Here is a 22,949-nt window from a genome sequence, read left to right on the forward strand (position 1 = left end):
TCAAAGGGGTACCGACCCACAGGTTGAGAACCACTGATCTAAGGGGTTACAGAACTATCAATGGTAGTATTGACGAAACAAATGTCAATTTGTTGTGTATGGTTATATCATAAACAATTCCAGATCAGTTATAGCAGTTTTTATTTATTTATTTATTTATTTATTCAAATTGTAGCCATCCAACTCCAATGAAATTTAGGCACCTTAAAAAAAGCAAAAAAATCTGTAAAAACAGATAAATCATAAGACCATATACTCTGGATTAAAATGATCTTAAAAGTGACACAAATCAAACCAAACAGTCTTCCCCGAAATACAGTAATACATTAATCCCAGGCTTGGGGCAAAGGTTTTCAAAGCTTTTTGGAACCCTAAGAGAGAGGCCACTTTCCATTTCTGTGTGAAATGCTGTTCCAAAGCTACCTTGTCCTGCAAGGTTACAACATTTCGTAGGGGAAGTGCACACTCTCTGCAGGAACATACTGAGTAGGCAGAGTGATTTATGACGATCGGTCCCTCATAAGACCTAATACTGTGTCTTATGTATTCTACATACCTTCAGGTCTTCACAAGCTATCTGAACATACTAATGCGTATATGTGTTTCTGCAGAAGGGAGATCCAGCAAACAACACTTGCTTCTGAATCTGCCTGCTGTAGTTCCTAGGGGATAATGAGTCTTTGTAGGTGTGCTGTGGCAGGCAGTCTCCCAACTTCCCAAGTCCAATACTATGAAGATTTAATAAGTTATTATTTGCATCTTAAATTGCACCCATAAACGTGGACAACCAATATAACACTCATAGTATTGCTGTTGGATGACAATATTGGAACATTCTCATCAGTACTTGGGCATATAGGAGACAATTGAAACATAAACTGATTGCACAGTATTGGTTTTAGCATTGTTCTAGTAACAACTAATTGGATTGGGAGTGCCAAATGTTAAATTTAAAACCAGCTTCATATGCTAACTTTGAAATCAATAAAATACAAATTACTTGTTTAGTGATAACTTCAAGAGCTAAGACTAATTTGCTAAAACTATGCAATTATTGCATTTTTAGACTTCATTGGAAAATGTTCCGGGTAACCTATCCCCAATTAAAGATCCAGATAGGCTTCTTCAAGATGTTGATATTAATCGACTGCGAGCAGTTGTATTTCGTGATGTGGTAAGTATTATTATACTGCAGCTTTTTAAAAAGGTATTTAAAAACTGTGCTTTGTGTATTGACGGTGAACAGGTTTTTGTATATTTATCTTTACTCAGAGTAGAATTCACTTTTTCAACTTAAACATTTGTGCCCATTATGATGATCCTTTGAAATAGCTTTGGCGTATTTCTGTCTATCTCCTGCCTTACTGGTTAATTAAGGTAATCTTGTGAATGACTTTTGCTTCATCAAAAATGGGTAAGCTGGAGAAATCTAGTATTGAAGCTCAAGAGTGGGTAGAATTTCTAATGTAAGTTTGGATTGTAGAGAAGTCTGGGAGAAATCTCTTTAAATGACTATTCAGTTACAATTTTTTAAAAATAATTTAAAATCTTTAGTATTGTGTTAGTACAGTTGGCCAGCAGAATCTTTTCAAACAGAACACTTCAGATGGAGAAATAACCTTTTGAGTTTCTATAAAATCAATTTGCAAAAACTTCCCTACAAAATTGAATACATACATACTCTGTAGTATGAAATATAGTCACGCCTATGACAACTGCTTACAACTATTTTAATTGGTGGCTTTTAGTTTTCTGATTTGCTATTTGAAATTAATGATGCATCCATAGTAAAAATACTTTAATTCAGCTTTGGTAGGTGTGCCGACCTATATTTTTTTCTAGATGTTGCATATGTTATAGGTAAGTTATCTATATTCATGCTGGGCTGCTATAATGCTTTGCACGAGGATGTCTCTGAAAAGCATTTGGGAATTACAAATAGTTGCCTGCTAACGGTATCATTCTAGTTTTGCATCTCCATTGCTGTTACGTTTCTCTCTTGGTGCAGTTTAACGTTCTGGTATGAATAGTGAAGGTTAAGATACACTATATTGCCAAAAGTATTCACTCACAACTGATTCTGATTATGTGGATGGTGAGCGGATACTTTTGGCAATATAGTGCATATGTCCCTATATTTTCAGAAATATGATTAGTCGAATAGCCTTTTTATTACAGTGCCTGAAGCAAATAGAAAGGTGAAATTCTTCTCTCTTTAATCATATCCTTACAGTTAAGCCCCTTTTAATTGAACATATCTAAAATTATTTAATGTTTTTTCAGTGCGTTCAAAGTTTTTTAAATTAATAGAAAAATTTTCTATTATTTCTCAATTTTTTTCTACTTATAAAGTTTAGAATTTTAGTATATGATTTTAAATTTAGAGGGAGATGATAGATAGATATAAATAAATAAATAGGTACCGTATTTTTTGGAAGATAAGACGCTCTGAAGTATAAGACACACCTAGCTTTTGGGGAGGAAAACAATAGAAAAAAAACTGTCCCTGCCTCCCAGCAATTTGCCTCCTTGCACCAAACAGCAAACACTACAGAAGATATACACTGTTTGTGGTGTTACATTTCAGACTATACTTGTACAAATGCTGTTAAAATTGATGTGGCTTTCTGGAAGTATACATTATTGTCTGCTATTTAATAATAATAATAATAATAATAATAATAATAATAATAATAATAATAATAATAATAATAATAATAATAATAATAATAATAATAATAATAATAATAATTTTTAATTTATTAGCCGCTCCCTCTCCAAAAAGGACTCGGGGCGGCGTACAATAAAACATGTAAAAACATAAAAACATATGTGCAAACACATAAACATCCAAATCCACACATATACAAAGACATACATGCACGGAGGAGGTAACAATTACATCACATTAAGAATGTTAAAAAATCAGCCATTAAAATACCCCTTAATAATAACACAATTTAAAATTTAAAAGGACTGTCAGGAGGAATAAGAAAAAACTACGGTTGAGCCAGGCCAGATAATTGAAAGAGGTGGGTCTTAAGCTGTACACGGAAGGAGCGGAGATCGGAAGTAATCCTGATGTCACGGGGGAGGTCATTCCACAGGGCTGGGCCCATCACAGAGAAGGCTCTGCTCCTGGGTGTCGCCCCCCGACACTGTTTAGTGGACGGCACCCGGAGAAGTCCCTCTCTGTGTGAGCGGATTGGTCGTAGGGATGTATGGGGCAGGATGCGATCCCGCATGTAACTAGGTCCTGTGCCATGAAGCGCTTTAAAGATCGTAATCAAAACCTTGAAACGCACTCGATAGACTACAGGAAGCCAGTGCAGCTCGCGCAGGAGAGGTGTTACAGGGGAGTATCTAGTCCTCCCCATAATCACCCGCGCGACCGCATTCTGGACCAACTGCAGTCTCCGAGTGCATCTCAAGGGAAGCCCCATGTAGAGAGCATTGCAGTAGTCCAGGCGAGACGTCACCAGCGCATGGGTGACTGTGCGTAGGGCATCCCGGTCCAATAAGGGGCGCAATTGGCGCATCAGGCGAACCTGATGGAACGCCCCCCTTGCCACGGCTGTTACATGGTCATCCATGGACAGCCGGGCATCCAGGAGGACACCCAAATTGCGCACCCGTTCCATGGGGGCCAGTTGCTCGCCCCCGATGGCCAGAGATAGAAGCAACTGGTTGAACCGGGGGGCCGGAAGCCACAGCCACTCCGTCTTGGAGGGGTTGAGTTTTAGTCGGTTGCCATCCAAGATACAATAGCACTGGGCCTGTTCAGATCAAGCATTTATTTTAAAAAGCTTCTTAATTTGGTTAAGTTGTCTATAACAATAATAAAGCAGTCTTTAAAAAATAAGTCTAATAATTTGAACATTCTATAGGCATTTATAGTTATTGACTTAGCTCATTGCAGCAAACAGCCTGTTTCAGTTTAGTCTGATTAGAAGAAGAAAAAAATCTGCCTCTGCCTCCCAGCAACTTGCTTTGTTGCAGCAAAAAGCAAGTTTCACTTTCAATTTCAGTTTAAGCACGGGACTCCCAATGATCAGCTGTTTCAGGGATTGCCATATCCTATTGCTGTCTCCGCAAGCCCCATTTTCTCCTTTTGCTCCAAGGAGGTAAATTGCTGGAAGGCAGAGGCCAAAGGATGGGGCTACATTTGGTGTATAAGATGCACCCAAATTTTCACCCTCTTTTAGGGGGGGAAGGTGCATCTTATACACCGAAAAATACGATAGAGAGATAGATAGATGGATGGATGGATGGATGGATGGATGGATGGATGGATAGATTCATTCTCCAGATGTTCAGTGAAAGCGAGACTAACATGATTTGACATATTTGATGTTTAGATGCATTGAATAAATTTATTTATTTATTTAATTTATTTATTAAATGTATTTGTTACCCATCTTGTATCCAAAGACTCTAGGCTGCTTAGAACATTAAAGCACACAAAAACATTAAAGTTACCTTTTTATTCATTGTAAAAACACAGCAGATAAAATCATGGACACAGAATGCAAAGTAGGGAGTAAGTTTTTCAGTGTGGGGGGGGGTTTGGGGGGGCAGTTGAATTTTAATTAGTCAACCACCTAAGAATGTATATATGATTCATCCTTAAACAGAATCTGGTTTGGACCATTCCTATTTTAAGATTATTTGGATTGGAAATTGACCTGTGTATTCATATAACTAAGAACCAATTTGGTATCTTAGAAAGTGGAAGTTCATAAATTCTAAAACCAGCTTGGGGACGTTGGGCCAATCACAATCTCTCAGTTTATATATAGCCCGAAGTACTGACAAATTTCTTTCCTAGTATTCAAAAAATAATAATTGTACTCCAAGTTTACAAAAAAGGGATTTGAATTAATATTGCAAACGTTGCCTGCAATTTGGCAATTTCCAATGTCACCAGGCTCAAGGTTGGCTCAGCCTTCCAACCTTCCAAGGTGGGTAAAATGAGTACCCAAATTGTTGGGGGCAATATGCTGACTTTGTAAACCGCTTAGAGCTGTAAAGCACTGTAAAGTGGTATATAAATCTAAGTGCTATTGCTATTTATCTCAATGGTAGTTTTAAAGACCTTAGAATTAGTCTAACTTTTTCTGCATTGCTCTATAACACTGTTATTTGGGTCAGGTTTCCCAGATGTATATATATTATTATTTAAACCTCACTTTAATTTCCTATAGAATATTCTGTATTGGCCAGATGTGATAAGACACACAAGGAATTTGTCTCTGTGATAAATAATAAATAATAAGATACAGCCATAAATCATACGATACAACCAACAAGTGATAGTCATAACATACCAATAGGAGTAGGTGAGAAGGATAATAGTAATACATGAACATGGTTCTGTTGCAGTAGTTACACACTGCCCAGCATGAATTTTCACAGCCTTCCTATTTTGCCTTTACAAACATGTACAGACAAAATGCAAATGCAATGAAACCTTATTGCCCTATTGGATAGACAGGCAAAGTAGTGAGGAAAGGCCAAACTGTGTAGCACAATTCCTGTTTTCTCTGTACCAGCATGATTAACTATTAAAAATATTTTATGGCCTCCTTCTAAGTCGCTCAGCCTTGTCCCACTTCCTTTCTGAGAGAAATAACAAACTGGTTTGAGAATCTCTAGTTAAGTACATGATATATTTGATGTATTTGATTTTATTTACAACTTTGTGGTAGTTTTCATATGTAACTGCCTCAACTTCCTCTAAGGTAATAATTTATGAAGACTAAGACATACCCTTCGCTGACAGGCTATATACATTCATATTGGGAAAGTGAAAGAAATGTTCATATATTTAAATGCCAGTCAAGGGAATGTTTAAATAACTGTCATATAGTAGATTGTTTGTTTGTTTTTAATTTTAGTAATTTGCTCCATAGCATTGATTAAGAGAGGAGATGATAACTTTGTTATGTATTTTCATAGTATTTTATTTTGTGTGTTTGTATTTTTTCCTTTTCTTCAACAGGATGACAGCAAACAGGCACAATTTTTAGCTTTGGCTGTGGTTTACTTCATTTCTGTTTTAATGGTCTCCAAATATCGGGATATTCTTGAACCACAACGAGAAACTGCAAGGTCTGGAAGCCAGGCAGGTAGAAATATCAGGCAAGAAATAAATTCACCAACAAGTACAGGTACTGCTGTTTTTCAGTTAATGCTGAGGAACTGTTGGGATACTTGATGTTTGAATGTAGAAATTGAAGAATAAAGAATGCCTAGTAACCTTTGAAAATATTTCTTGTTTTTCCACTCTTGTTTTAACACAGGACGATCTTAGGGACTAACTCTGACTAAAAAGTTTTATTGGTATCAGAACAAGACTTTCTTCCAAAGCATATAATTAATTGCAGGACACAAGCTAATTACTTTTCCATTTCCCCCCCCATAAAATCATTTTTTATGTTCATCATGTGACTTGAATTCAAATCATATTATGTAATTTCACTATTTGTGACACTTTAGCAGCTGATATTTTTACACCATAATAATACAAATAAATAAATAAAAATAAAACCTATATTTTGCTTGCACAAAATCCCAGATTTAATTTTTACTTTCTTCACTTATCACCAGTGCAGGAATCATTAGAAATTATCATTTAATAAGTGAAAGGAAATAAAAATACATTTTGCATAAATAAAAATTCAATTATCCACAAAAGAGGAAAAATATTATAGAACTGAAGTTTTTATCAACATTTGGAACATTTAGATAAATTTTAAATATAGTATATGGCATGAAGGCATCTGTTAGCTCTTAAAGTCAGAATTAAATTTACTTATAGGAGAACTGCAAAGCTAGCAGAAATTTTGTTACTAGAAAATATGTCTAACTACATGGTCTAACTTTGCTAGTAAGATACTTGTTTGGGAATTCTAGTATAATAGTGTATTTCTAGAAACTTACTTTTACTAGTCTAATTGACTAGTTGATTTAGCTTTTTTAACATGATTTAGGTGCTGTTTGTTTCAAGAGAATGGGATTGAAACCAGCTTTTACCCTGGGTCATACTGCAAAGTCATAAAACTTTCTTTTCTCTGATGTACATTCCTTTGGGAAGACAATATCTTAATATGTGTGTGAATTCTTACCTGTGAAACCTCTTTCTTCAGAAGCAGAAATGTTTTGGATGAGACTCTTTAAAGATTCTCTCATTGGACTGTTATATTTATATTGTAAGCATTGGAAAGAGAGCTAAAATTGATGGCAAATCTTAACAAATTTTATTTTGGCATCCCTTGATCCTTCTCATCCTTCTCCTTCTTTATAGACTTTTAATATTTTTGTAAATAGCTCTCTTGCACATGTATTTTTCAGGATTGATTATTTGCAAATGGTGCAATAATTATATTCTAATGAAATGAAATACAGTGAGCATTCTACTATTAGTTTGGATCAAGTTTCCATTTATTTAAATGTAAACCTAGTTTAAAAAGAGAAATCTTATCCAAGTCCAGTTCTGGAAATGTTTAATATTTTTGTTAAAACTACTTACTGTATATAATGAAGATAGCTATATATCTCTTAAAATATAATCTTATATATGTTTATTCATGTGTCCTCTTTCCAAGTATGTTACAGGATTGGTACCAAAAGACATTTTTAAAGTAACTACTGTAGAATAGAGCAATTAAGCACAATGACTTCATATACCTCTGAAAAGTGGTTTGTTTAAGGTTACTGAATCTTTCAAGATTTCACTATCATTAAGACAAAGATTTGAAAATCAAATCTATAGCAGTATATATGTTTTTTAAACTTAGATCTTGGGGTTTTATAAATACCTTATTGAGACATTGATGATCATATTACATGACAACATTGATTCATGAAAAGTCTGATACTAAAATAAGATAATATTAAGATTAAGATTATATTTACCTAATTAAAATAGATGTTTTGGACTTAAATTCTTGAAACTTTTGATAGGATTTTAAAAAAACACACATTTGTGTGAGAATGATATTTTAAAAATGTGTATTGTTGTGCCATGTAAATCTAATCCTTACATAAGGTTGTTTAAAATTCAGGACCAAATCAGTGTACATATATACATTAAATTTTGCACTTATTTATTTTCAGCATATTTTAGTTACTAAACATCATGTTGTTTCTATTACATTGTGAACTATTTTTATTTTATAATAAAATTACTAATTTCCATTATTTATACATTAGACTACATGGTATATTTCCTTCATTCAAATCACGATTAAGTAATTAACTTTTCCTGCATTAATTTTTTGAAAATAATAAAATTATATTGGTTATTTTTCAGGAGATTTGTCTTAGAATTCAGCTATCATTTGTGGCTATGTTACAGATAATGTACTTTTTTTTTGTATGTTGTTTCATACGTAAACCTATTCCAACTGTTTCTGTCTTATTTATGTATACCTGTCTTTCCATAAATGTTTTTTCTCTCTATGTTGTATTATTTGCAAGTATCTTAATTTTTCTAGATTTCTCCCCAATAAATTATTAGTGCCTTGTTTGCATGTTTCAATAACACTTCTGACATGGATCCTCAGTGGACCAAACTACCGTCAATAAGTGGCTGACTCACAATTGACTCCATGATTTTCTTCACAGTTGTGGTTATACCATCTATCCCACACCCAAGTTTGAACCATGGATTCCTTGCCAAGTTAATACCTGAACAGACCTTTACCCACTCATTTTATAAAGGTAATTTTAACATAACATCCTATTCTTTGCCATATTTATTTCATATTATATATTTCAATAACTTTATTATAATCAAGATTATTTTGGGGGGGTTACATATAAATCAGAGTTTTCTGGCAATGATACTACGAACATTCTCCATCTTGTTTATTAACAGTATTATAGGAGGGTTACAATTTTTAAATTTTAACAGTATTAAAATTTAATACTGTAACGAAATATACTTCAACCCTTTAAAAGAATACTGCTGTATAAGGAAGTTATACAAATCTATATTCCAGAAATAGTTTGTTGCATTTTCTAAATTCTTTGTTTCTTTTGATTTAGAAACTTGTCTTTTTCTATATAGCTTCCAATTATTTTTACTTTCAGTAGGCAGAGAATATGACTGGAGATACCACTGAGAACAAAAAATAATAATGATATTAGTTCTGTGAGCAGTCACTTGTTCCCCTCTGTTTTATTCTATTATAGCAAAAAATGATGCACAATTTTTTTTCTTTTTTCTTCCATATAGCATGACATTTCACTCCCAACTGATATACAATTCGGGATTTTGCAAACATTATAAATAATTATACAAATTCCTATCTATCCTTTTTTTCTATGCACTGTCTAATATTATCTCTACTTTAATAAGAATTGGATAGTTAGATATATATTTAAAAAATCCCATCAAGACGCCCCAAATGCTAAAGTTAAAGGCTGTTAAAGAAACAAAGGAATATTAGATCAGAAGACAAATGCCTTTGGCTTAGTGTAGTGAGAACATTTACTGCTCTGAGCAAAATGCCAAAAAGGCAGTCTAGTGAGTTTACAAAACCAAACACTTTTGAAGCCACAATTTTCTAGCTGAAAACTATTTCAGATAAAAGCTATATTTTTCTGAAATATGTAAGAGTTATAAGACATGCACATGTTTCACATTTCCAATACTGAACAACTATACACAGTACATTAAAAAATGTGATCTCTTATTACCAATGCCCAAAACTAATATCTCCAAAGTATATGCATCCATACTCTTCATTATCCCCAAAATTACACATATACATACTCAGCCTACCTCAAGGATGTATCACCAATTTTTCATTGGCTTTCCCAAATTCCTTACTAGTGCTCATCTATGTTGCCTATTTCTGTTTTCCCTAGCCATTCGTAGTACCTAACCTTCGGAATATCTTTATTAGTCCTTCAGTGTCTTCCACTTATTTCCAAATTCTTGATAATATCTTGGTGCTCTCCTCAGTCCTTAAAATGTATGTGGCAGAAAATTTTCCTGCTGTGTTATGTTTTGTTTTCCTTTCATTTTTATCCAGCTAGCAGAATGCTAAGTTTCCGTTGCCTTGTCTCTGTTGCCTTGTTTGAAAAAATAATTTTGATCCACATTTGTAGAAATAGGAGGTTCTGTGGATAAAAAAAAAATGAAGATTGAAAGACTAGCTGATAGTCATAACACTGCTAGTTTTTAAACTAATTCATTTTTTAAAATATATATATAAATATTTGTTCTAAATGGACAGTGAGATTATTAGATGAGGATATTTTAGTTTTTCCAGATAACCTCAGTTGTAATCACATAATTATAAATTAAAGATTAAACTATAACTAGTATTTATTATTGGAATAAATATGAAGAATTGAGGAATGAGAAGAAGCTTTTCTGCATTAGGATCAGTATTCCCAGTATCGTGCCTCTGGTTATCTTTCTGGTCCTACATATATTTAAGAGACATTTTTAGAAAACAAAATATAAATAAAGTGAACTTGCAGCATACCGGTCTGGGCCTATTGCCTCTCTATGAAAGCAGTTACCTGAGGTGATAGTGACCCTGAAAAATTTATTGATTTGTGTTGATCAGTGCTATCAAAGCTTCAGCTAGAATACAAGAAATTATTCTTTAAGAAATCTGCAAGAAATTATTCATTATTTAAAAAAGGCAATATTTCATTTTCTTTAATTCTATATTATTATTGCTACGTGTGATCCTTGCTTAATGACCCTTGTTCAACAGCCATTTGAAGTTATGATGACACTGATTGAGTGGTCCTCAAAGTTCCATCTATCATAGCATCCCTGTAATCACGTGATCATGATCTGGACACTTGGCAATTGACTCACAGTTAGAAAATTGCAGTATCTTGGAGCCACAAGATTGTAATTTGTGACCTTCATTGCTGACTTCCGCAAAGCAAAATGGGGAAACCAGCAGATCATCAAAAATAGCAATCACATGATATTGTGCTTAACAACACCAATGTGTCAGGTGTGAAGAATCAGGACCATGTGTTAAGTTTCAGTTAAGCTGGGTTATTGCTTTGGCTAGGCCAGGAGTGTCAAAGTTGTGGCATCACGTCATGTAATGTATCACAATTTTTTTCCCTTCACTAAAAAGGGGATGGACACGCCACTGTGTGATGCATCTGGGCCACAGGCTGCAAGCTTGACATCCCTGGCCTATGCAGAAGAATCTAGTTAATTAACCATCAGCACTAATTGGTGCTAGATAAGAGTTAATGGAATTCAAGAGGTGCTGGACTTCTTGTTTGGGAACATAACAACTCCAGGCTGATTCTTCTCTTCACTCCGTCCCCAGCTTCTGCCTTTCCTTCTCTTACACCAAAGAATTTGCTTAATTATAGCAACTGGAAGTGGCAGAACTGCTGTTGCTAAGTGGTTCAGTCATGAAACATCGCACTTTACAACTGTGTTGTTTAGTGATGGAAATTGTCCTTGTTAACCAACAGGTACCTTGTACTATTATAGTAGAATACTGAAAAGGATTTCTATTATTAAATGTCATAGATGGCAATAAGAAATACTCTGGTAATAATAAGAAATACAATCCATTTCATAAAGAATTAATTAGCCATTTTATTAACCAATTATTAAGACAAAAATAACATCAACATAATTTATACCAGTGATTGGCAGCAGATAGACTATTTGCAACAGTAATTGGTAGCTATTGTCATCTTCCATGCAGTAATTTAGCAGTGTGATTACTCAGTGTTTTTTGATAATTTATATACTCTCAGTAGTGTCAGTGTGACTTCCTCCCTAATTCTGGAATAGAAATCTCTGCAGCATGGGTAATCATTGTCTGAAAATAATACAGAAGATATGTCCCTACTGATCTTTAAAAATTACTTAAATGTTAGTCTGTGAATGTCTTCCAAATTTACTACAGTATTTGGAAGAATATGAGAAACAATTATTGCTCATATCTTTTTTTTTCAATACATACGTACAGAATGTATAGGTGGCCTTATTGGCAGATTTGTGATTCTCCTTACAGTTCATTTCTGCTTTTAGCAATTAGCAGAACTATTGAAGAAACTAATCTCCCACAAATTGATGTGAATTAACTAATATAAGTTTATAAATTTTATACTTCATTTACAAATTGTTCAGTAATATGAATGAATAATTGACAGCTGTGACTAAGCACATTTAACTAACAAAAACGAACACGGTTGAAATTAGGGAAGGTTGATGGGTAATAATATTCTTTGGTTTGAAAGAAAAGAAGTGTGATCATGATTTGTGGTGTTTCACCACCTCTAAAATATGTATGTTACATTTTGTGTGTTCTCCAAGAAGCAGCAATAACTCAAAAGGGTGCATTTTCCCTTGTTAACTCCTTATAGCTTTATAGCTGAGACAATTCCAGGCTGGTGATAGCTAAGCAGTAATCATCTGGTGATCTACAAGAGGCTGGGTTTAAAACTGCCGAAAAAAATTCAGTGGATGCAGGCAATCCTATAATTATGTGTTACAGTGAACTTTAATGCAGCACCTAATTTCTGATGAGTTATTTAAAATTGAGGAGGCAGGCAAGATTTTATTAAGCTGGAGAAAGCATAGTTTCTTAGGTTTGAGGCATTCAAATCACTTTGGCTTCAATATTGTTTTTTTCCCCAAATCTAAATCATGCTACATTTTCAAAAATATAACTTTCCATTAATTTCTAAACAAGGATTTGTGACTTGTTCAACTATTATCCAAAGTATTTTAATTTCTATAATTCTTAACCATCTATTTCATATTTATTCATTTGAGAATTCATCTATTCACATTTTTTCACTTCTGCAAGTAGAATTATGTACCTTGCAATCTGATGCTGAACCCTGCTTCTTTTGCAGTGTCAGTTTCAGACTTTGCAGAACATTCCCTCCCTCTCTGTTGAGAGCGCCTTTCATGGTGTGTGAGTTGTTACATTGTCTCTAATCATCATAACAACTTTGCTTTCAACCTGGTGTTTTGAAACTGTTTTTAGTGGTCATTACAGACTCTTCATTTGACCCTCTCTCTCTAGTTTATTCTCATTACTAACAAGCCCCTGCTTTCTTCTTTTTCTGTCTTTAAACATTTATTGTATCTATTTAATGATAATATTTCTTCTGGGAAGGAGGAATTAACTGAGCCTTCGGTTACACTGTAGAATTTGCAAAACCTTCAAGATTAAAATAGATACTATAGTACAGCCTAATGTGGATCACTGTCTGTTTCATCAAATGTGTTTTCAGTGCATCTAATGAGCTAGATTGTGATTCACGAAACTGTGGTATCATGATACCCTTTGTTATTGTTTCGGAATATATTTTTTTCAAAACAGTATTGTATGTATCTGTAATGCATGCATATATGCATTTGTCAGATTCAGAGAACTGTGTCAAGATGTTTGGTGACTTACACATATATCTCGAGGCATTTTTCTTGCCAATCCTGAAGCAATTTTTCAGAATTTTGATTTTTGTTTTACTTCACAGTACAATATTGGAAAACGGAAAGAGGAGCACTCTTCAGCTTCTGAGTGAAAAGGAGAATGTAATAAATATGCTAACAAACAATGTAACCTCGTATACTTCATTATATGACTGATTCACCTGAGCTTTCTCTCTATTTTAGAAAATGTTTTATTAATTTTAGCTACATTGAGTTTATTCTAAATATTTTTTTCTCTTTGCTTATAATATATAAGGCTATTTCTAAGAAATACAGTGGTACTTAAAAGTTTGTGAATCATTTTGAATTTTTAATATTTCTGCATAAATATAATCTAAAACACGATCTGTTTCCCACACAAGTGCTAAAACTAGATCAAGAGTAACTAGTTAAACAAACGAATACAAAATATACTTGTTTACCTATTGGTTGAAGAAAATTTTCCAAAGCTACATATTTTTATATGTCAACCAAAACTGGCTCAGACATCTGAGTCTGTAAGTCTAAGTCTACTGCATTTATCAGTTCCTGATGAGCTTGCCTAACTCATACTGCAGTACTCTTGAGCACCAGAAAAAGAAAACAGACTTGTTATGCAACATAGATACTGACACAACTTTATCAAAAAGTGTGCAACCACTCAGCCTACTGTAGCAGGTGGCACACGGCAGCCTCTCTACCAGCACACGAACCCCAACTCAGCTCCATCAAGCATTGTTGGCCAGCTGATTTTTGGGTCTCTGCAAAACACTATACAAGCCATAGATATACATCCAACAGGAACTGGGAGTGCCTCACAGAGCAGATAGAGGTAAATCCTAGAGAGGGAGCAAATGGATCACTGAACAATGGAGATGAATGCTAGAGAGGAATAAAGCTGCATACAAGGCCGACATAACTCCTGTAACAGCATAGGCATGCATAAGGGGGAATATGGGGGAGTGTGTCCCCTGTCTCATTTTTGGTCCCAGGCGGCTTCAGGGAAGCCTGCTAGCCCAAAATGGGGCATGGGGGATCGCGTGCACATGCACAGGCTGGGGGGGGGCACACACGCATTATATTATTGGTGTGAGCACGTGTGCATGTGCTTTCGGCACACGAGGAGAAAAAGGTTAGCCATCACTGGTCGCAGAACTGTAACAGCCACTATTTTGGACAGACAGGCAGAAAATTAATGAGTGCATCCATGAACACCAGCTAGCAGTCAGAAGACACAATAGAAACTCCTTAATTTCAAGACACATGGACATACTTAATCATAGTTTCAGCCTGGAAACTATGAGCATAATATATCAAGAGAAATAGGATTTCCTGGAACCTTGCAGAAATCAGTCATCAAGGGACACATAAGAGATAAGCCGCATTATACATAATTCAAGAGATACAATAACTTTTTTTAATGCCTAAGAAGGAAACAAAAAGACCAGAGCACATCTTCTCCAGCAGCTTCTATCCAGATAAACAGAGATTAACACAAACCAAACAATCAAGTAGAAAATAGTAACCAAGGAACTACCAAGGAGAAAACTACATCCCACCAGCACTGATAATACACAGGGAACAAACATCACACTTAGTTGCATTGCCTGCAGCAAATAACCAAGCTTAGTGAGCATCAAGGATTCTACGGTTCAAACCTGAGCTATATATATTTCCTTCGTTTGGAGCTTGCCAAAGTCACACATGTTCTATTTTTCAGTGTGATATGCTTTTTTGCACATTTACATATTTTCCAAATCTCCAATTATGTAACATTTACATGGCAACGAAAATTCCACTGCTATGTGGGGAAAAAATTATGATCATTATTAGCTCTTTTCTAGAAACTATGTTTTGAAATGTCTATCCAGAGCAATTCATTTATATTGACATCAGCTGAGATTACTTTATAGCCATACAGATCATGCCAGACTAATCTTATTGCATTCTTCGACAAAGTGACAAAATTAGTGGACCAGAGGAATACTGTCAATATAATTTACTTGAACTTCAGTAAAGCATTTGATAAAGTAGATCACAACCTACTACTAGATAAAATAGAAAAATGTGAGTTAGACAGCATCACCACCAGATGGATTCATAACTGGCTGACCAATCGCACTCAATGTGTAATCCTCAATGGAACTGCATCTACATGGAGAGAAGTATACAGTGGAGTACCCCAAGGCTCTGTTTTAGACCCAGTACTCTTCAACATCTTCATCAATGACTTGGACGAGGGGATAGGTGGAGAACTCATCAAATTTGCAGATGACACCAAGCTGGCAGGAATAGCCAACACTCCAGAAGATAGGCTTAAGATAGAGAAGGATATTGATAGACTTGAACATTGGGCGCTATCTAACAAAATGAAATTCAATGGTGAAAAGAGTAAAGGTCTACATTTAGGCAAGTAAAACAAAATGCACAGGTACAGTATAGGTGGTACCTTGCTCAATTGTAGTAACTGTGAGAGGGATCTTTGAGTCCTAGTGGACTACCATTTAAATATGATCCAGCAGTGTGCAGCAGTTGCCAAAAAAGCCAACACAGTTCTAGGCTGTATAAACAGAGGGATAGAATCAAGATCACGTGAAGAGTTAATACCGCTTTATAATGTCTTGGTAAGGCCCCACTTGGAGTACTGCATTCAGTTTTGGTCGCCACGATGTAAAAAAGAAGAGACTCTAGAAAGAGTGCAGAGAAGAGCAGCATGATTAGGGGACTGGAGGCTGAAACATATGAAGAACAGTTGCAGGAACTGGGTATGTCTAGTTTAATGAAAAGGACTAGGGAAGACATGATAGCAGTGTTCCAATATATCAGGAGTTGCCACAAAGAAGGGGGAGTCAAGCTATTCTCCAAAGCATCTGAGGGTAGGACAAGAAGCAATGTGTGGAAACAAATCAAGGAGCGAAGCAACTTAGAACTAAGGAGAAATTTCCTGACAATTAGAACAATTAATCAGTGGAACAGCTTGCCTCCAGAAGTTGTGAATGCTCCAAAACTGGAGGTTTTTAAGAAGATGTTGGATAACCATTTGTCTGAAGTGGTGTAGGATTTCCTGCCTAAGCAGGGGTTAGACTAGAAGACCAACAAGGCCCCTTCCAACTCTGCTATTCTATTCTATTCTATTTGTACATGTAATTTTAAAAATATATTTGTCCGTTTTAAGGTTTTATGAAGTGAGAAATTGCAACATGGTAGAAGTGAAATGCTTCCCATAAAATAACTGATTTTGTAAATAGCCTGGGTTGATGAAATAAAATAAAATAATTGCTACTCTCCTGTTCATTGCTTGGACATTCTCTGTATCTGATCTACAGAAATATAGTTCCTGATTTTCAGATATTTGTCTCATATCAGTATATTGTTTTTGCATGATTAAATGTTTCTCAATAATAACTATGGTAATTATCATTTAAACCATGGACACTTGTTTCATTTTGCCCCTTTACGTGCAGTATACCTTTTGGTTGTGTTAGTGACTGTTCTTGCGTGACTTTCATATTTCTGTGATAGACAGAATAAATAAGTAGATAAATAAAGTATGTTTATAGCTGCAGTTCTAAGTTTACTTCTCAAGAAACCAAGAACTCCAGACATAGGTTCTTAGCACTAGAATGCTAAATGATGGTATGGCCTTCATTCACTTCCCTGTCCAATTATCTCTTTCCCTCACATCATCTCCATTTTGTTTTGTTCCTTCATTTTCTTACTCTTCCTAGCATAGCTATCTCTTTGCTTTGTCGCATTTCCTCCCTGTTTTTTCCGTATACTTTTTATGTTTGTATTTGAGAGATTTGTTTTTGACACGGTTGATAAATGCAGTTTGTTTTGTTAAGGTGTTTATCATAAATTGCAAAGTCTTTATTTTGTGAGAATCTTATATAACTTTCTTAAAAAATTAGGAAGTCAGCTGTAGATACATTTTAAATAGCAAATATATAAAAATTTGAAATTACCAAGTAGTGGAAATTGTTGCTTTCATTTTTGGATTTTTATAATGCAAAGTACATAATAGCAATAGCACTTAGACTTATATACCGCTTCACAGTGGTTTATAGAGTCAGCATATTGCCCTCAACAATCTGGGACCTCATTTTATCTACCTCGGAAGGCTGGAAGGCTGAGTCAACCTTGAGCCTGATGAGAGTCGATCTGCCAAATGTATTTACTAAAAATGAATTAAATATTTCAAATCACTGTAAGATAAAATAACAGTTTTATTTTGCTACAGATGCATTATTATTTAGCTTCAGAGAGATAGTTGTGTTAGTTTCCTATAGGAAAACTAGATTGTGGTCGTATTATCTGAATACATTGATTATGTTACAGTTTAGCAATTAACTAATTTTTGCTAATCTCGGATAGCTAAACAAGTCACACCTGTAAGTACTTGAATAAGAGAGTATTAGGAAATATCAAGAGACTTTGCTTTGGCCTAAAGTTTACTTCCTTTGAAGAGATCCATAAATGTTGTTTTTATATATGCTCTTTATTTATATTATATTATATTTCATTCATTCACTAAATTAACAGTTTCTAAGAAAAAATATTTCTATGAAAAATAGTAGATAAAAGGATATCTGTGGCCCAACAGGCAAGATTAAAATATTACACATTATTTTTAACTATTTTATATAGTAGAAATTTTAAAATTGCAGGAAGATAATGGGAAGAAATGTTTACTGCAGCTCTTCAATAGCATGTATGAAACAGGAAAGATACCAAATGATTGGGTAAAGTCAACCTTTGTGACAATCCCCCCCAAAATAAATGCAAATAAGTATACCGAATACAGAACAATAAGCTTAATGAGTCATGCCCTGAAAATATTCCTGAGAATAATTCATATAAGAATATACCACAAAATTGAGGAATGTTTAAATAACACACAACTTGGTTTCAGAAAAAATCTTGGTACACGAGATGCCCTATTCAGCATTCAATTTCTTGTACAGCGCTGTAGAGATGTCAATCACAGTGTTTACATGTGCTTCATCAATTTTGAAAAAACATTTGATAAAATAAGAGACAGCAAACTATTACAAATCCTGAAACAAGTGGAACTAGATGACAAAGACATCTGAATTATAAAGAATCTATATTGGCATCAGGTAGCAAATGTGAGACTAGGCCAAAAGTACTCAGATGATGCAGAAATATGAAGAGAGGTCAGATAGGACTGTATTTTGTCTCAGCTGTTGTTTAATATTTACTCTGAGTCAATTTTCAACGAAGAACTGGAAAACATTGATGCTGGCTTCAAAGTAAACGATATTCAGATCAACAAAGATCTTCAGCTCCTCATCAACAGAGGTTTGGAAATATCTGAAAAATCTGAAGCTTACCACCTCAAAAACCAAGATCCTGGTCATCGTTAACTTAGCACTGATAAATTCGGAAGGAATACCACTAGAAAAAGTTGAAAGGATCATGTACCTCGGTTTTAATTTACATGAAAGCTGGGACATGATCAATGAAGTAAAGACAAGGATAGGAAAGCTCGAACTGCATTCTTCAAATTTAAAAAGGTCTTCTGCAGTCACAACATAAGCCTAAGACTGAAAATCAGACTTGTCAGAGGTTGCATCTTTTCTATCCTACTCTACGGAGTAGAGAGTTGGTGTCTGACATAAAACCACTTGAAGAGACTAGAAGCATTTGAAATGTGGATTTACAGACGGCTGTTAAGTATAAGCTGAGTTGACAAAATCACATATGAGGAGATGATAAGCCACCTGGGAAAGCAAAGGAAAATCATCAAAGCCATATAAAAGTGAAAGTTAGAATATTTTGGACATGTGATACGACAACCCAGAAAAATACAGCATCCTTCACTTAATCCTCCAGGGAAAAATTGAAGGCAAACGAGGTCCAGGCAGAAGAAGAACATCATGGTTTCAAAACCGAAAGGACTGGTTCGGATAAACTCTGCAGCACTTTTTTATGCAGCTGTTGACAAAAATAGGATTGCCAATATGATCACCAACGTCCGATGGCGGATATGGCACAACAGCAAGAAGAATTTTAAATAACGGCAAAGTGAACTGATAAGAACTGAAAGTTAACAGTAATAACGTTTATGATAATGATATACTTTTAGGAAGCAGGTGAAATTGGTATTTAATGCTAGGATTCTAAAGACAATGAATGAATGAATGAATGAATGAATGAATAATGAATGAATGAATGAAGTTACATTAATTGATGTCCTCTTGAATTCTGCGTTTATGTGTGCTTGGAGTTCTTGGTTTCTTGAGAAGTAAACTTAGAACTGCGCTTATGCAGACAAGCATGCATATAGACAAACATTGAAAAGAGTCTTCTAGTTCTAAACTATTAGTAGATTTCTGATTTGTCACTGTGGAATACTAGGATATGTTAGCTGGTGTATTGGGAAAGTAGGTGAATGGGAAATTAAGTCCATCTACTCACCATTTAAATGATATCCCATTGGATTTTTTGGGAATTTTTCACATGAAGGTTATGTGCCAGTATGAAACAAATCTGGATCTCTTGATTCCTTAGACCCAGCTGTGTTCATCTGGCTCACCTCTAATGCATTTAAAACTTTTATGAAACCAATCCCCTCCTTTTTTTTTAATGCTAGAGTCCATGAAGGCAAATCTTTCAGGAGAAATAATGTGTCTTGATCTCAGAGAAATGCTTTTTGTTGCTGTTTTTGTTCCATACGATAAAATAAATGCATAAAACAAAAAACAAAAAAGGATGTTGATAGAAGCAGTGGTGGTGGAAGCAATTTATTTTATTTATCTTTTCGAGATTTTATTTTATCTTTGCACAGAATGGAAGTGAAGGGATTAATGTCACTGCAGTACCTGTGGCTTCTCAAAGAAGGGAAATAACTTTTGGTCCATGTTGTCAACATTTTAAGGTTCAAACTGCTTGTGAGTGGGGAGTGGAAACAGTGGCCATGCTTTTAGTGATTGTACAGTATCTGTTTTACTTTATGATCACTAGACAGCAAACCTTTTCACTTTGTCCTCCTGTCAGAAAATCAAAGGGAAGCCAACTTCATAGAGCTTAGATAAAAGAGGGAATAGGAAACTGGAACAGAACAGAGAAAGAATAAAAAAATATTAAAAAATGCTGAGAAGAAGATAATAAATTTTAGCACTGTTAACTGTTTTATACTCAATTACTTTAGATAAAAGAAACATTGGCAGCCAATGTTAGATTTCAAGCAACTGGACAAAATTTTACCAGAGCACGTAGGGACAGAGAAAAGAGAAGGAAAATCTAATAGTATTGGGTGACCGGAAAGTGTAAAGCTGCAACAGAAGACTGAGCAATTAATAGTATTGAAGTTGAGCAGTTGGGACTGAGGAAGAGCTCTTTAAAAGAAAAAGAATTTATTTACTTATTTATTTATTGTAAGGCTACCTGGCTCATAGGCAACTCTGTGCAACTTACCTTTTAAAAGTAAGAAGCAATAAAACAATAAAAGTAAGAAGAAAAACAGATGTAAACTGGAGGGAAAAAACCCTCAATGCAACAAGGAAAAAAAAAGGTCAGAAGCTCAACAACCACCCTAATTCCAGACTTGGAGCAAAGCCAGGTTTTGCTTTTGGAACAGTATGAAAACCATATGGATCTCTGGGAGGATGCTCTTCCTGAGGGCAGGATTTTTGATAGAGAATGTCACCTCCTAAGTCTTGATAGATGACATTGTTTGAAGGGACTTGGAACATACCCACACTGCTCAGTCTTACTGGGTGAGCAGGAACTATTGGAAATAGATGATCCTTCAAATAATCACAAGGGTTGTACGTAATAACAAGCATATTGATCTGCTCCTAAAAGCAAGCCGACAACCAGTATAGTTTATGAAACATAGTGTGGTGCACCTATCACTCTTCAAGAGGTTCCGTTTTAGTGTTTCAATTGACACATTCTCTGAGTCTGAAAGACAACTACCACTGACTAGGTAGAATCCAGTTATTCTGCTGGTACAAGTCTCAAACTATTCTCTAACCCTCATTCCAGTGTTTGCCATCTTGCTGAAGACAGCATTAGCAGTAAACCAAGTACCATGCTATCAGCTTCTCACAATGCAGAAAATATAAAGTAAAGAAGGATAGCAGCTGATTTCTGTTCTACCCTATTCTATTGTAGTTGAGGGATATCAGTTAAGTTTCCACTGAACATTTCTTGCCCATGAACAAGTAAAGGAAATCAACGTCTGGATAGGCACTGACAAATCTGAATAATAAAGTACATCTTTTGTTCTTGTGAGTGTGAAGTTATGAAGTTATCTTCATTTTTATCTTATTTCCCAGAGAACAAGCATATAGTTTAGGTTTTCCAAGCTGAAATAGTGCAATTGGCAAAGCTGAAGCTAACACCTCATGTCAGAGAGGAGATTTGTCTACCTAGGCTGTGATGATATTGAAGAGGTCCTTTCTATGAGAAAAAGACCAAGCAGGAAAAGAGTATGGATACTTTGAATTCCACTTTAGTAATCTTGAAGTCTCCTGTAATTCTTTAGCCTGTATGTCAAGTAGCAGCGACACGGTTTATTATTCCTAGCTGACCCTGGAAGCTCCCTTTTTAAATGTGATAGCTTCATTAAGTAATCTTTCCATGTACCCAAGATATTGCTTGGGTCCTCTCTGATTTTTAATAGTTTTTACAGTTTGATACAGTTCCTAAGATTTATGAAAACTATTTGTAAAATATCAAATATTTGAAAAATAGATATTAAAAACAACCTTAAGAAATTTAAATCTTAGTTGTTTTTGAGAAAAGAAATAAATATTGTATATAGAGGCCTAAATTCTGGCTTAAGTCATACAGTAATCTACTGTGCTCTTATTTCTATAAGTAATTGGAAATAAAATTTTTGAATGTTTAGCCTAAATAAGAGAAGGCTAAGGGGAGCCTTGATATCATCTTCTGGATGTCATCCATTTCTAAAGGATGTCAAAAGGAAGAGGGTGTGGATTTAGTTTTTATAACCTTGGGTATGACATGTACCAATGGAAACTTTACATAAAGATATGCAAACTAAGAATTTCCTGACAATGAGAGCTATGGAACAGACTGCCTTTTTGAGTTCTAAGCGTTTTACCACTTGATGTTTTCAATGACAGATTGGACAGCTACTTACCTAGAGTAATCGGAAGGTTTTTGTTCTTGGTAGGGGATTGAACTAGAAGACCCCAAGGTCACTTCTAACCCTACCCTTCAATTTTAAAATGAACAAAACATTATTAAAATAATATATAAAATAGTTGAATATAAAATGGGATGATTTAAATACATCAGAGTATGCCAAGATATTTTTATACAGCAAATGTTTGCCAGAAAACTTTTTATAAGCAGTAGTAATATTATGCTCGAGAAAGATTTTTCGTCATCCTGCAGCTCATATGCATTAATTAAATGCATATTTTGCATTTCTTTGTTAAATTTAATATGAATGCCCAGAATCTTTTTGAAACCCAAAAACAAATCAATTATCCCAGATCTCAGTATATAAACTTTTAAT

At 34.7% G+C, this 22,949-nt stretch overlaps 1 protein-coding gene across 2 annotated transcripts in view; it reads left to right on the forward strand.

Annotated features, from left to right (window-relative positions):
- Positions 1-22,949, forward strand: part of NBEA (neurobeachin) — a 370,152-nt gene that overhangs the window by 99,860 nt on the left and 247,343 nt on the right. The window contains exons 27-29 of one of the 2 annotated variants that reach the window (XM_081951245.1): positions 1,067-1,174; positions 6,002-6,170; positions 8,629-8,724. In XM_081951245.1, the coding sequence (XP_081807371.1) occupies positions 1,067-1,174; positions 6,002-6,170; positions 8,629-8,724 (373 nt within the window). The remainder of the gene's footprint in view (positions 1-1,066; positions 1,175-6,001; positions 6,171-8,628; positions 8,725-22,949) is intronic. The other variant, XM_081951243.1, reaches the window with a different exon arrangement.

Source organism: Natrix helvetica, assembly GCF_964273705.1.
Source record: "Natrix helvetica genome assembly, chromosome: 4".
In the NCBI taxonomy this organism is placed as follows: Eukaryota; Metazoa; Chordata; class Lepidosauria; order Squamata; family Natricidae; genus Natrix; species Natrix helvetica.